This window comes from Anthonomus grandis, chromosome 17, assembly GCF_022605725.1.
Source record: "Anthonomus grandis grandis chromosome 17, icAntGran1.3, whole genome shotgun sequence".
Lineage (NCBI taxonomy): Eukaryota > Metazoa > Arthropoda > Insecta > Coleoptera > Curculionidae > Anthonomus > Anthonomus grandis.
Genome location: NC_065562.1, coordinates 15,544,505 through 15,561,201, shown reverse-complemented (window position 1 = coordinate 15,561,201; position 16,697 = coordinate 15,544,505). Strand labels below are relative to the sequence as shown.

The following is a 16,697-nucleotide window of genomic DNA, read 5'->3' as shown; positions in this document are numbered from 1 at the left end:
TTACTTACTTGTAATTGTCCTCTCTCACGTAGACTCCTGTCGACCTTAAGAAAAAATCTTCTCTCTGGAACCATTCGATTGGGAAAACGTTCAGCATAAATTGCGCGAGCCAATACAGCATTTCCTCTGGATTCACCAAGGGTTAAATGCATATCTGCCAATTCATTCCTTGTAAATCGCTCCATAACATTCAAAATAAAGCAACGGCAGACCAACTACTTTATTTAAATTAATCAGGAAGATGACGTTATAACAAAGCTTTGATTCGTATGTCAAAAATATCCTAGAAACCGTCAAAGCTATTAGTTATTTTGTTATCATGTCCCTCTTTGCAATTTGCGTGGCATTGAGTTAGCGGATATGCACACTCGGCGAATCCGATGAGTTCGTGCGAGACCAAATACAAGTACCCGAAAAATTGCTGGACACCAACTTTATCCAATTAAAAAACAAAAGGTTCTGCATCTGTTGACTCATCTTCAACAAGGGGCTAAACACCCAGACATTTGCCAAGCTTTTGGTTGTGGTGGCCTGCATGGTTTCTTAGCCAGCGAGATCCTCTAATTGAAATCCTTGTAATCTTATTTGTGGGATCAGTTTCATCTACTTATTTACTTGACACCAGTTAAAGAATCATGTGGCTCGCATTGCCAGTAGCTGCAGGCGAAATTAAAGATAGGGGTGAAGTTATTCAGAAAATTCACGACAATTTAACATTACGCTGCAGGCTCTGTATCCCCCAAAAGCATGACCTTTTAAAAAAATCACCCTGTATAATCGCGAAAAAATTTTATGTTGTCCGTATGTCAATTATATTATGTCAATATTAATAAGTTTAATTATTATTTAATTTAATTATTATGGCAGTTATACAATACAGAATTTGAATTTAAAATCATAATTTTTTATCAAAAATTGACTTAAACCCCTCGACAACCTGCTATATTTAAAAAAAATGCTGAAATACGTATCCAGTCAAATTGTTCAGGAAATATGTGGAGAGTTTTCAAAATTACATCTGGTTTTCTTTTTGATTTATGAACAGTTTATAAATTTAAAAAACGTTTCCAAAAAAAAAATTTTTTAATTCTATCTATACTTTGAAAAACGCTGAAATATGTATTTAGTCAAATTATCCAGGGAGTATGTGGACCAATTTTGAAAACTGTATCTGATGTACTTTTTGAATTATGGGCAGTTTGTACAATGAAAAAAAATTAATAAAAAAAATCTTTCCTATATTTTAACAAAACCCTGAAATAGGTGTTCACTGAAATTATCGAGGAATAATGTGGACAAATTTTCAAAATTGTGTCTGGTCTGCTTTTTGATTTATGAACAGTTTATTAAATTAAAAAAAAATTTTTTTTTTCAAAATTTTGCCTATATTTTGAAAAACACTGAAATATGTATGTAGTCAAATTGTCCAGGGAAGATGTGGACAAAATTCTAAAACTATATCTGATGTACTTTTTGAGTTATGGTCAGTTTGAAAAATGAAAAAAAAAAATTCTCAAAATCTTACCTATATTTTGAAAAGTTCTGAAATAGTCCAGGTATTATGTAAGCAAATTTTCAAAATTGTATCTGGTCGACTTTTTTAGTTACGGGCAGCTTGTAGAAATTTTTTGTTTTTTTAATTCGTAAAATTAAAAAAAAAATTGTATCTAATCAACTTATTGATGGAATATGTGGACAAATTTGCAAAATTGTGTCTAGTTTACTTTTTGAGTTATAGACAGCTGAAGAAATTAAAAAATCAATATTAAAAAGAAATTCTCAAAATTTTGCACATTTTTTAAGAAACCCTGAAACACGTGTCCACCCAAATTGTCCAGGGAATATGTGAACAAAATTTTAAAAGTGTATCTGGTCTACTTTTTAAGCTATTAACAGCTGGAAAAATTAAAAACAAAATTTGTCTCAACATGTTGCTCATATTTTTAAAAAACGCTGAAACACGTGCACCTTGTAAGAATTTAAAAAAAATCTCAAAATCCTGCCTATATTTTGAAAAACGCTGAAATCCGTTTTTTCTTAAATTATTCAAGGAATACGTGGACAAATTTTCAAAATCTTATCTGGTTTACTTTTTGAGTTATGGACAACTGGAGAAAATTTAAAAAAAGTACTGAACCACCGTGTCCACTCAAATTATCCAGGGAATAATTGTCAAAATTGTGTCTGGTTTATTTTTCTACTTTCCTAATATTTCCTAACAGGTTACATACGATATCGTCTAAGCGACAATAAACAAATTTAAGACATCTTGCCTCAAAAAAAAAAAATTACTATTTATGACATGCTATAAATGTCAACGGGCATGCAAACATTAGACACTTATGTAATACATCATACATAATATATTACGAATTTTTCCTTCAAACTACGGAAGACTATAACGCGAACCTTGCATTTCAAAAATTACCTTACAATATTGTTTTTAAGTGGGACACACTTTTAATTTAACGTCACTATATACCGCTATTAACATTTAACCGTTAATATTTTCGCGTGTACGTAACATGAATCGATAATTAGTCGATGTTTTAATTATTAATAAATTTGCATAAAGGCAGGTAAAATAAAATAAAACTCATGGGTCTCGCACATTGGGCAAACCCAAGTGGTATAATTTATTATAGGGTTTAGCGAGAAGACTAGCCACCCTTAAGATTACAATTTATTTACGCCACAATAGAGTGGAATATTAGCCCATAAGCATTTTAATCCCTTGCATTAAACAGACGTGAAGTCCAAAGATAATTTGGGAATTTCGGGTAAATTCAGACCAGTTGGAAAATGACTGTTGAAATAAATATGACTAGAAGACCAGTTCCACAGTCCTTGGACGTAATTTCTTACTTTTAATTAATTAGGTTTGTACTGTGAAATAAACTTATAAAAACGTCAATTTCCTACCGGCGTTAAATTAATAGCAAATACTCGTATGTTCTGTTTTTATTTATCCTTTTTATACGACTTAAGGCGAATTCGTCTGATCACTATAATAGTTAATTCCCACGCTTTTGTCAATCGAAACTCTCATTTGGCTTCGTACTTTGCACAGGAAATATTACCGATAAATTATTCGTCAAGATTAGAAGGGTCTCGTATTAATTGCTTTCTAATTACAATCATTTCTTCAAGATCAGTTCCAAAAAGATCATCATAAAAGGGAGAATATGCAGAACGAAAATAATAGGCAAAGCATATAATCATTGAAATATGCAAATAACGTGATAGTTCTTATGATTTATGGCCGCAAGAGATGTAACGGGTTGCTGATTGTAGTGTACTCATTCAAATGACATAGTATTTATTTATATTTAATTATAATGATGTTTAATACAGGCCAAGTGATCATTATGTAGCGAAAGTTGTATCAATAAATGCTCATAGGAAAAAACGTTTATATTATATTCTTCATACATATATCTTCTTTCATTGTAATTTATATAACTTTTTTGTTTCTATATACAGGTGCATGCTTCTAAGAGATTAAATTGCCATCTGGCTTAAATTGCGAATAAAAAACACACCGTAAGTATAAAGTTACGGAAGATTCTCCAGTTTCAGCGGCACACAATTCTTTATTACATTACGCAAGTTACATTAATAATAAACAATTAAATTAATATTATTTAGTAATAAACAGTTTGTTCTATGCGAACCTTTTAACTAAAAATTTCGTTTAAGTAATTACGACGTTTTATTGTTAAACTTTCTTAACTTTATGTGTGAAATTAATGGAGGTGCGTTGACCCGTCTGTGCGAATAAGCCACAGAAAATTAAGTAAATAACCGCAAAAAGTAGGAAATGGATTCCGGTGCGTTTGCTGCTGATAAGTTTTCACTCTTAACGCGTTATTAATGAAATAATTAATTATTGACCATTATAATATATAAGCTGAATAAAAATCAGTTTCAAGACATTTATGATAGCGATAGAAATATCGGGAGGAGTTAGGACGTACCGCACGTTATTCCTTTCATTCGTCACGTACTAATTGCCGCCATGAATTCGCTATGTAATTAGGTAAATTGGAATGCTGCAGCAGTCTTCGGTAGAAATTACCCATAAAAATGTTGTTAAAGAATAGGCAAGGCTGGTTTTTATTTTTAAATAAATTTAATATGCACGGTTTCTTTAATGAAGTCATAAAAGACCGGGAAATGTTGAATAACATTTATATAGAAGCTTGAGGTTCTGAAGACTACTTTACAAATGTCGAAACTTCGTCAATATATAGTTGATGATTGTCTAAGGAAGTTGACCTACTTATATCAAATAAAATACATTTTTCTTTATTTAAGGCTTTAATATTAACATTATGGATTTTTTCACGTTAAATTATTAGTAAAACATTCATTATAATAATGTGCATAGGATATTTCTGATTTAGTTACCATCTTTTATGTTCTAGCGTCCTGAAGATTACCTGATTGACGCAAAACGTCGAAAAATTTTTGAGAATTTTTTTCACCTATTTATAGAGTACAGATGCATTTTTTATTTAATAAGAAAACCCTTTAACATAATAATAAAAATATTAAATTATTAAGTTTTTAAAATCCTGACGATTATCATATTGAGAAAGAATTTTTAAACTTATACTTAATTTTTCTATTAGGAAGAAAACCCTTTTTTATAGGGTAAAGTTAAAGATTAAAAATATGGTTTTTTGAACGTATGCAATTTCAATGTGTAAAGGTCATTAGGTTTTGATTATTTTATTGATTCATTTTCTAAAGTCCTGAAGATTTCTTCATTGAAGTAAAAATGTCAAAAAATGGAATTTTTAAAGGTTTTTAAAATTTTTCTTTTAAAAAAAAACCCTTGTAAAGGGTAGATTTTAAAATTAAAAATATGGTTTTTTAAACGAATGCAATTTTAATGTTTAAAGGCTATTAATTTTTAATTTGTTTATTGATTATTAATTGTTATTTTTTTTAAATCCTGACGATTATCTTTTTGACGACTTAATTTTTCTATTAGAAAGAAAACCCTTTTTTATAGGGTAAAGTTTATTATTAAAATTAGGGTTTTTTGAACGTATGCAATTTCAATAAAATGTAAAGGTTAATAATTTTTAATTCGTTTTTTAATTACTCTTTATCTTCTATAGTCCTGAAGATTACGCCTAATGTGTTCAAAACGTCAGCAAAATAGAATTTTTGAAGATTTTTTTAATTTTTCAAAAAAAAAGCAACGTATGCAATTTTAATGTACATATAAAGAAAATTAATATTTGATCCGTTTATTAATCATTAGTTGTTTATTTTGCGAAAAGCCCTGAAGATGACCCTATTGAGGCCAAAACTTCAGCAAAATAAAAAATTTTAGTTTTATTTTTCCTTTAAAAAAACCCTTTTTTACAGGGTAAAGTTTAATATTAAAAATATGGTTTTTTGAACCACAACGTATGCAATTTCAATGTATAAAAACTTTTTCAAAATTTTTGATTCGTCTATTGATTATTCAATCAAATCAAAATGCTTTATTGTCAGAAAATTTACATTTTATCGACAAAGCTAAAGGAAAGAAAAAAAAACACAAATATAAACAAATAAACATAAAAAAAATACTTAGACAAAATACACACAAAGTAAATAGGTACATAACAAAACAAAAATACTGTACAATTTGGTCGAAATACATAAATAAAATAATTTTTATATACAAATATACACACAATTAAATGTATAAAATTGTCAAAAACCTTAATCTCAAAAAAAACATACAATAAAAAGCAGGCAAACATTTTGCAAATAATAGGTAGCTAATAACGCCAGTGTGTGTGCTTTAAAAGGAAATATTAAAAAAGTCTTCTACTGTATATAGGGCTTTTTGCAGTAGTAAAGATTTTAGGGCATTACGAAAACAACTAAAAGTAGTCATCGATTTTATTACGGAAGGCAGATGGTTGTGCATTTTTATTGCTGCATAAAGTATAGAGTTCTTTACTAATTCCGACCGTGGAATTGGCAGATGAAGATTATGATCAACGTTCCTTAGTGAATAGCTGTGGGATGGTCTTTCTGGACTATGCGACACATGTTTGCGGATAAGGCAGATAGATTCAAATATAAATAACGAGGGAAGAGTAAGGATCTTATATTTTATAAAATTTACTTGGCAGTGAGCTCTACTATCAAGTCCTAATAAGTAGCGAAGCGCTCTCTTTTGAAGTTTAAATATACGCTCAAATTGGGTCTTGCAGCATGTACCCCAGAATGGAAGGGCGTAACGAAGATGTGACTTAAAAAGAGCATAATAAACTGTTTTAGCCGTGAAAAAGCCTAATTCTCTTGAGATTGATCTTATGGCAAAACATGCCGAGCTTAGTTTTTTAGATAACGTATCTATGTGCAAATCCCATTTTCAATAAGAGCCGTCCACAACAAGACCCAAGAACTTGACAGACTCAACAACTTCCAAACTGGTATTGTTTAGAATAAATGGAGGAATGGTCGTTTTATACGATAAGACTTAGGCATAAAAGATTGGAATCGCACCACGATTTAATGAAGAACGAATCGTTGGAAATTGTTGTACGTAGTGCCATTGCATTCGGATTGCTCCAAGTGAAGCTAGTATCATCAGCAAAAAGACAGATTTTTCCGCTTATGTTCAGGCCGGCCAGGTCATTTATAAACAGCAGAAAGAGCATAGGACCCAAAACGGAACCTTGAGGTACCCCACATTCAATTGGTTTACAAGAAGATCTTGACGTATCGACCTTTACAAGTTGACTTCTGTTGCACAAATATGACTTAAACCATTGAAGGGATATACCTCTGAATCCATAGTGCTGCAATTTGTTAATTAAAATAATGTGGTTTACGCAATCAAAAGCCTTTGAAAAGTCACAGAAAATTGTTACTGTTAAGTAATTTTTATTAAAACTTGAATAAACGCTATTAAATAGGGAGAACATAGCATCGTTGGTGCATTTTTTGCTCAGAAATCCAAACTGATAAGGGGTTAAGATATTATATTTAAACAAAAATGACAAAAACCTTTTTTTAGCCAGGCGTTCTATGATCTTTGAGAGGGTTGGAAGAAGTGCAATTGGACGATAGTTTGAGGCTTGATCTTTATCTCCTCCTTTATGTAATGGAATGATTATTGCAGTTTTAAGGCAGTTTGGAAAGACCCCATTTTGAAATGACATGTTGATTAGGTCTACTAAATGGATTAGAATACAATCAGGCATATTTGAAAACATTTTAAGAGTAAGCCCATCTGTACCAGCTGATGATTTGTTTTTTATTTCGTTAATTGTACTTTGAAGTTCTGTAAATGATACTGGCGTAAAAAAGAAATTGTGCAAATTTTCATTAGAGAGATATGACAGAGGATCATCAGAAGGTGTTAGGGTGGCCATTTTTTGCCACGTTTACAAAGTAATTGTTTAGGTCCTCGGGTGATGTAGAGATAGTGCTAGTTGAGGTAGGCTTATTTCTTAGTTCGTTAACAATAGACCATGTTTTTTTAGCTATATTGGCAGATTTTGCCAGCCTCCCACTATAATAGATTTCTTTTGCAGCCTTAATTGTTTTAAAATAAGTTTTCCTATACTGCTTGACGTAATTATGAAAAGCAATAGATTCTGAGAACTTTTTTAGGTAGGAAAGTGAACGCATGTTTTTTGCCGATACACGAAGACCTTTGGAGGACCAGGGCTTTTGTTTTTTAGTTTTAATTGGCCTTAGAGGAAAAGATATATTTGCAATATCTGATAGCGAATTTAAGAATCTTGAGAACTCATTATCGACATCATTTGAAAGAAAGTTCCAGTTTGCCGTTAGACAATTATTCTTAAAATTTAGAAAATTATTTTTGTTATAAACACGGCCTAATTTACGCAAAGTGCTATTGTTAATTGAATCCAAAAAGAAATTGGTTAATATAGCTTCATGATCTGAAAAGCCCGAACTGAAAACAGTACAATTAGAGTTCTGGAGCAAAGGATGATAGTACGTAATCGATGGTGGTGGAGCTATTTCTAGTTATTCTGGTGGGTAATTTCTATGTGCATTATCAAGCCCATTGACTCGAATATAGATGGGAGTGATTCTTGGGCAGCACATACACTGGAATAGTCAATATTAAGGTCGCCACATAAAATTAGTTTGCTTTTTAAGGGCATGGATTCAAGCAAGCTTAGTAGTTTCTGGCTAAAACTTTGTATATCAGAGTCGGGTATTCTATATAGACAAACAATGTAGAGTATTATATATAATTTTTCTAAGGTCCTGAAGATTAACCCATTAAGGTCAAAACGTCATTATATAGGTGAATTTTCATTAATTTAGAATTAAACAAATACATTTTTCCTTAAAAAAAAAGACCTTATGTAGCTTTGGTCTGTTTTATGTTACTGATTGTGTACTCGCATTTTTCCTTAATTAATAAAAAACTCTTTTTAGAAATAAAAAGTCAATATTAAAAATATGTTTTTTTGCACGCATTCATTTCGTCAATTAATTGAAACTTAACCGTATTCTACTAACACCATTAGACCCAGGCATAAATTTTTACCATAAACCAGTATAGAATAACAATAAATTATTATAAACATTAATCACTTTTATTGCGTATAGTAATATGGTATAATAATATTATTAAACGGTCTAAAAATAAACGAACATTTAATACGAAAGCCACTTAAACTAACAAACTTTTCAGTTTTAAGGTTAAACGCCTATACATACAACGTTCGTTACATTATAACATGTTTGACCTTGCGTATATTTTTTGCCTAATTTTAAATAAACACGCGAAAGCTGCCGCCCTATTACCAAATAGAAACAATTTCATACAATTTTAATGTCTCTCGATAAACTTGAACTCTTCTATCGAAGTTCTTAATTCGAAAAACAGTAAAATCTTTGCAGTTCGTTAACCATCGGCGTCTGGACCGCAAATTCCGAAAATTCTCGGTCAATTTTTTGTTCCTTGGTTAATTAACCATTAAAATTCATTTTAAACTTGCTTAATTTAATGTTAGGTTGCACAAAGCTGTATATAGTAACTGTTATTATATTTCTTATAATTTTTGTGTGTAGTCAAAGCAAAAGATGTTTTTCTTCCAGGAACAAAATCAAAGTCAATTACGCCGTCAAGTTTATAAATCCACTATAATACTTTGTATTCCCATTTAATGAATAACAAATTAATTATTCACTTAAAAAAATTACTCATAATAGTCGTATTGCTTTTTGTTGAACACACAAGTGGCTAACCTTCCTATAAGACATTATGTATGCACATAATTATTTAAATTATAAAACTTTTACATTTAAAATGGTCATTTTAAGAATAATTTACTTTATAACGTCAGTAAAATAAAGTCATCAAGAGGCGCGAAAGTACGAAAATAAAACGTAACTTTAATGTAATGATTGTTCTCTACTTAATGATGTTTCCACTCTCGAGTGACGGAAGACGGATCATAAGATTAAGAGAAAATAATGGAATAAAATCCATGTTTCTGCCTTTCGGGTACGAAATTCAATTTAGGATTTTTGCGTTATTAACGGCGAATCCGCGTGATTAGATTGCGGTAGTCGGTACTTATGAAACTCTAGGTACCATTTTTCTACTCGAATATAATAAGACGTTCACGTTAATGAAATGTGTAATTGTTGTTATCGACATAAATTGCTTTTGTGTTGTTTAATAATGTTTTTGCAATAATGTGGATTTATAAAATTGATCCTACCACTATAAATTTCTAAGCCACTATTAAGCATGGTCGATGATATAATAATAATAATAATAATAATAATAATAATAATAATAATAATAATAATAATAATAATAATAATAATAAATATAACAATAAAAAAAATAAATAAATAACTAACTAATATAACCCACACTACTTAAGTGATTTTAATATCAAATAAATAAATATCTATGTTAATAAATTTTGTAATTAATGTTAATTTTAAAATAAAAGAACACGACTAAGCTTATATATGAAGAATTCAAAAGAAATTATTATTTGCTTTGACTTTTCTTTAACCGTTCTCTTTTATGCTCTATGACAAAGTGATAAATGACATTTCAAGCATTTTTTTTGACTATACGAAAGTTTATTTAGAAAATTCCCTCTGATCATCAATCATTAATTTTAAATTGATTAATTCAAAATGCCACCCTCACCCTTACCTTCCAGCATTCTACTCCTAGTGAAATCATCCTGAGAAACGTCTACAAGCTCTTTAATGGTACTCATCCTTATTCCAACCCGATTCCACTATTCCATCAAAGCCATACTTCCCCCAAAAACTATTATTCCAAATATTGAAACGAGAAATATTTGCGCATATTAGTCACGTTTTCCGACACTCGCGCACGACATTGACGACGACATGGAACCCACTCGATTAATTTTTTTTCGCAATTAGCGACTGGAATAAATAACTAAAAAAAAAGAAAAGAATGGCGCTCGTAAGTAGCGTCGGTAGTCGACTAAAATGAAATTTATTAATCGACGAGGGGCGACACAATCAACCGTAGAAAAACCAGCTGATCCGCGATAGTTGTTCCGTGGAAGTAGAGGCGTCGCGACGTCGCCGTCGTAAGGGCGTCGTTTTTGAATCGATTGGACCTTATAGGGTGGATGCGACGTTATCGCTTCTTCAATATGTTACTTAAATTCACTCGGGCTGATATTGTTTACAGGGATTTTAGTAAGGCATTTGACAAAATAAGTAAGCCGTTTGTCGTTTTGGGACCTTTGTTTTTCATTATATATAATAATAATATTAAAACTTGTTTTTTCCAATTTCACTTCATACTTTATGCAGACGATATAAATATTTATAATAGAGTCTTTAACAAAATCCTGTGACTGTCTGAATATCCAAAATATTTAATCAGACCTATTTATTAGTGCGCAAATAATAGATTTGTTCTTAATATTAAATAAAATTGCCACAGTATTACTTTTTTAAGAAATAGAAATTTTATTTACAAAATAAACGGGAACCCTAGGTAAGGGGTTTACATTAATCGGTTTTTTGAATGTATTGCAACTTAAAGTAAAACCGTTATAGATGTTTAATTGATTTTAGTTTATGTTGTATTGTTTACCTGTTGTATTACCTAAGTAAAAATGTGTGCATAACTTGTAAGGGCTCGATAGGCATATTGTAATAGGTGATCAGTTATCTGGTATATATGGAGACGCATATGTGGATTTGTGGGTGCTAAAAAAGTCGTAATAAATAATGTTTTTCGTAGGTTCTGACAACGTCGCAATAGGAAATGGATCAATAGCGATGACTCAACCACCCCACTGTGGCTGCTTAAATGATAAACGAGACGAGGTCGATCGCTTGTGATATTCACATTATCATGCGACAACTTTTTGATTCTTATATGAGATATTTTTGTGAGAAGGACATAGTCGAAAGGTCATTTTTTTTAAGTTGTAATTAAAATAAAAAATTATTTTTTTTTCAAAAAAGGTTAAACATTGGAAAATGGGAAAAGGGACAGAGAAAACCCTCGAGGAAGTGTAAGAAAAAAATTAAACTGGTAGTAGGAAAAATTATAGAAAAATTGACAAATTTAAGAGTTAATTTTAATGTTGTAACTTTTCCTCTAGGTGTTAAAAATTTCTAAGTTACATTAAGAAGCCTTCGGAAATATGACAAAAAAGACTTGATAATTAGGATGTGAAGTCCATAGAAGCTTTCCTGTAGAGAATTAAAAAACACATTTTTTTCATTTCAAAAATTTTTACATAAGATGAATATTTAGTGAGTTATGATAAAAGAAAAATTGCAAGAAAACCTCAAATTTTTAATTTCCTCAATAACTCTTTAAAATATAATTTTATGGAAATTTTGCAAGATACTAAATAAACGCGTATTTAAATTTTCTATAAAAAAGTTTTGTTTAATTTTTTTGCTAAAATATATACAGGGTGAGCTATTTCAAAAATTACCTTTATTTCTTAAATATCTCACCCCGTATATTTTTTATCAAAAAGCTCATGAAAGCTTTTTTGCAGAAAATCCAAAAAAAAAATTATACTTGAAATTTTTGTGTAGAATTAATATTTAGTCAGTTATGAGTAAAAGAAAAATTGCATAACATAACCTCAATTTTTTTATTTTCTTAATAACTCTTAAAGAAATTATTTTAAGAATAAGATGTTAAGATAAGAAAAATTTCAAAAAAAAGGAGGAGAACGAAGACAACTCTCAGCAGGCAGAAAAACGTAAATAATTACAGCAAAATTTGATAAGAATATAAATGAAAAGGAAAACGTAAGAAAATTAAGGTTTCAATAAAAAAAATTATAAAAACCACAAAAGTTATATAAAAAAACGACATATTTATTGTAGCAATAAAACAATAAAAGGGATTTTTACAATACATCCCGTCAGGATAAAAACAAGAGTATCACGCTGTTACCATTCCATCAAAAGTCCTCTCACTTCCACTCATCAGGCGGTCTTTTTTTTCATTGTTCCTTCACATTTGTTTTATCTATTCAATCCCAAAAAAAAACTTTCATTGATGATGATGTGCAAATCTCGCCCGAAATTTCAACAGTCATCTTAATAAATTTCATTGACTGATGATTCTCTGAAAACCATACACGCAATTGGTCAAACCTAGACAATCAAATTTTCGTTATATCTACAATAGAAAGTTATTCTAACTATAATAAATATATAGTCCAACTGATAATTTGCTTAAAAGTTATTCCTCTGGGGGGCACCAGTCGTGGGATATACTTGTTCTTATAAACTCAAAACTCATAAATAACACGAATTAAGATAACACGCAGTCCGCAGAACGAAATAAGATACAATTTTCTGCATTTTTACACTTTCACATTATGAGTTTTGACGATAAATAAGGATTTTTGTCGCTGAAAAAACCCCACCGGGGATAAAAGTAATTTTAGCAATTGATAAGCCGCTCGCTTATTACACGAGAACTAGAACAATATAAATTTTGATAAGGTACATGCCATAGGAAAAACGAGTAGACTGGTAGTTAAATATTTTTTTCTATTGGTTTACATAACCACTTTTAACCACAAATCAATTTGTTTTGTGTGTGTTGAAAGACATCCTGTGTATCCGTGGAGCTTTCTATGTATGACTTTACTAATTACATAGTTAATGCAGAAAATGTTATTTCATATTTTTGCTAACTGTAAGATATTACGAGAAATGTCATCAGCTTACCTATGTTCATCCAGTATGCTGCTGACACAACATTATGAATTTGATACACATGATTTTTTTTTGTCGGAAATTACGATATTTGGAACTATCTTTACCTAAATAAATAATTTTATTGACCAAAATTTTCAATGTCTTATGGACTTTTTTTTTACTTTGAAATTGAGATTGTTAAAATAAAGCGGAAATTCTGATTTTGGGATTGAAATATTATTTATTGAGACCTTGATAAATAGATTTTTTTTGTATCTTTTGAAATGTCAAAGATGTTTCACAATTTTATTGACATTTTTGGCGTAAGACATTTGTCTTTGTCTCTCTTAATAGTTGTCTTAACTAACTTGAATTTTCTAAAATTGGTATTTTTTTGTTAAATTCACATTTTTGGAATAAGGAATTAAAGTTTTAATGAAATTTTTCTTTTTATTGACTTTTTTCATCGGTCCTTGCCAAGTATATTTCTTTTTGATACTTGAAATTAAAAAAAAAAATTAAGGTTTCCAATACAAAGTTTATTAATTTCTTTTTCTTTTTATCGAACATTCATATTTTTGAAATTTCAGTCGAAATTTTCAACTGCAAGTACTGATTTTTTTTTTGACTCTTTTACCGAAAATTCAAATTTTTAGAATATGATTTATTTTCATCATCTACTGCTATTATACAAATAGCCAACAAAAAAACGAATTCCTTGACTTTTGAAAATTTATGAATTTTTTGAGATTTTCAGTGCAAATTATTTTAATAGAAATTTTCACTTTTTTCATCGGTCCTTGTCTAGTAGAAATACTTATTTTGATTTTTAAATTTTTGAAAATTTTGAACGCGTTAAAATTTTTAAAATATTTCAAAATTTCCAGTACAAATTGACATAATATTAATAATTTTTTTAACGGAATTTCGGATTTCTGAAATGAGATTTTGTTATTACACATTGGTGAATGAAAAAAAAATGTTTCGTCTGTGGGCGGTTTTGCACGAGGGAATTTTAGTCGGTCCAAAACATACCAATTCTGTGATCTAAACTTTCTTTTTAGCAGTTTTATTTCGTAAAATAAGTCCCTATATTTCCAACTTTTTTCAGGATCGTTTCCAACTTGATCTAGGCATTTATTTTTCATGTCTACCTGAAAATCTTGGATTTTCTGAATAAAATATAAAATTACTAAAAGGCTTTTTATTTCAGCAGTGATTAATATATAAAATATAAATAATTTATTTCATTGTGAATAGCAGTACATACAGTGTGGTGACTTTAACTGGAATAAATTCAGTTAAAACTAATCAAAATTTATCTCGCAAAATTCCTGAGACCCGTCGATTTTTGTTTATTTTTTTTCACATTTCAAGATAGTTTTTGTATTTTTTCACCTATAGGGAGGGTCCAAATTAACCTCAACTTTTTTTTTCAAATGGAAAGCCATTTTTTTTAAACTCTCATTGACAAGAGCCCTTTTTCTTGATTAAATTGCCCTAGTTACTTTTGTGATTATCTAAAGGAGAAATACGAAACAAAAACAAAAACCATTAAATTATTAAAAGTTGCGTTTAATGTATAAGATGCTCAAAATGAGCACCATTTACTTGTTGGCAAAGCCCAAGACGATAATAAAATTCGTTTCTGACATTTTTTAACACTTCTAGAGATATTTGTCGGATTTCTTGCCTAATACGTTCTTTGAGTTCGCCTAGGTTTCCTGGTTTGCTCATATAAACGTGCCACCCACTCGATTGCACCCCTTCTACCAATCCATCTGTTTGGAAAATTGTCATCTAAATACTGGCGTACATTACGGGCATAATGTGGGGGAGCACCATCTTGTTGCATCCAGATTCTATCATCATACAAATCTGGATCGAACTGACTCGGATATAAGGCACGTAAAACTGGAACTAGTTCATGTTCAAGAAATTCTAGATATCTTTCCCCAGTTAAAGTATCACTGAAGAATATGGGCCCTATAACTTGCCTGCCAATTATGCCAGCCCAAACATTAGTTTTCTGGGGATATTGTGTATCAGTTTCCCTTACCCAGTGTGGGTTCTCGTCAGACCAGTAGCGACAGTTCTGCTTATTAACATGGCCATTTAGGGTAAATGTAGCCTCATCAGAAAAAAGGATCCACTCCGAAGATATGCGATTTTCGTCAATGGCGTTCATCATTAATTCACAGAACTGAACTCTGCGATCTGGATCGTCTCTCAATAACTCTTGAACGGGTTGAATTTTATAAGGTCGTTTGTTTGCACTTTTTAAAATTTTTAGCACAGATTTATGATTATACTGTATACTGTCCCCATAACCAATCATCATTAAGATTTCAATCTTGTGAGATTCGGTTAAATAAGGCATTTTTTCAATTTAAGTTTACTTATTTAACAACTGGTTGAAATTCACTTTTACAGTGACACTACAGCAATGTCAGGAAATGTCTCGATACCAATGAATAAACAAACACGCCAAAAATTTACCAACACAAAATATTTCGAGACTTTTAATAATTTAATGGTTTTTTTCTCGTATTTCTCCTTTAGATAATCACAAAAGTAAATAGGGCAATTTAATCAGGAAAAAGGGCTGTTTTCAATGAGAGTTTAAAAAAAGTGGCTTTCCATTTGAAAAAAAAAGTTTGGGTTAATTTGGATCCCCCCTGTAGGTGAAAAAATACAAAAACTATCTTGAAATGTGAAAAAAAATAAACAAAAATCAACGGGTCTCAGGAATTTTGCGAGGTAAATTTTGATTAGTTTTAACTGCATTTATTCCAGTTTAAGTCACCACACTGTATAAAGCCAATCAAGGGAGTATAGTTTGGTGCCCAACATTTTTGTGATCAACTTAAATAATGACAAAATAATTATCAGAGCAGTGATTTTAAATGGTTCTTGTGCCTGTAACATCGAGAAACTATTTATCTCGTCAGTGATTTTATTAATATCACAAATTTTTGAAGACACATTTTTGTGATTAATATACGATATTTCGATAGTCAGTTTCTTTTGAATTGATTGACTTGGAGGCATAAAATTTGGAGAAGACATTCTCTATGTAACCACTCAGCAGCATGCAAAAGGATTTTTTAAAATTCCTACTTTAACTGAGATAAAATTGAGGTAAGCCTGTTCGTCTAGAGATCTGAGATTCAGACAGAGGTGATAATTATGATTTTAAATCGACTGGTTAACCTGGAAACGTGAAATTTGGAGGAGAGGTTCTTTGTATATTTGCTTGACAGCATTCCGAAGGATTCTTCAAAATTCCAACTCTAACTGGGACAAAATGTGAAAAAACTTGTTCGTCTAGGGATCTTCGACTCTAGCCACTAATGATAATCAGTGTTTTTCTCAAACTGATTGGCAAGTGAAATTTGATGGAGAGGTTGGCTTTTTCTTTCACGTTTTCCTGAAATTTTAAAAACTTTCAAAAAATTTTAGATGCAAAGAAATTTTTTTTTTTTTACTTTTTAATCAGA

At 30.3% G+C, this 16,697-nt stretch overlaps 1 protein-coding gene across 3 annotated transcripts in view; it reads right to left on the bottom strand.

Annotated features, from left to right (window-relative positions):
- LOC126746204 (putative leucine-rich repeat-containing protein DDB_G0290503) overlaps positions 1-16,697 on the bottom strand; it is a 66,913-nt gene that overhangs the window by 18,322 nt on the left and 31,894 nt on the right. The window contains exon 1 of one of the 3 annotated variants that reach the window (XM_050454360.1): positions 10,184-10,563. The exons of the other annotated variants lie outside the window; for them this stretch is intronic. Coding sequence (XP_050310317.1) covers positions 10,184-10,250 — 67 coding nt within the window. The 5' untranslated portion in view covers positions 10,251-10,563. Of the gene's footprint in view, positions 1-10,183; positions 10,564-16,697 lie in introns of those variants that run through there. 3 annotated transcript variants of the gene reach the window in all.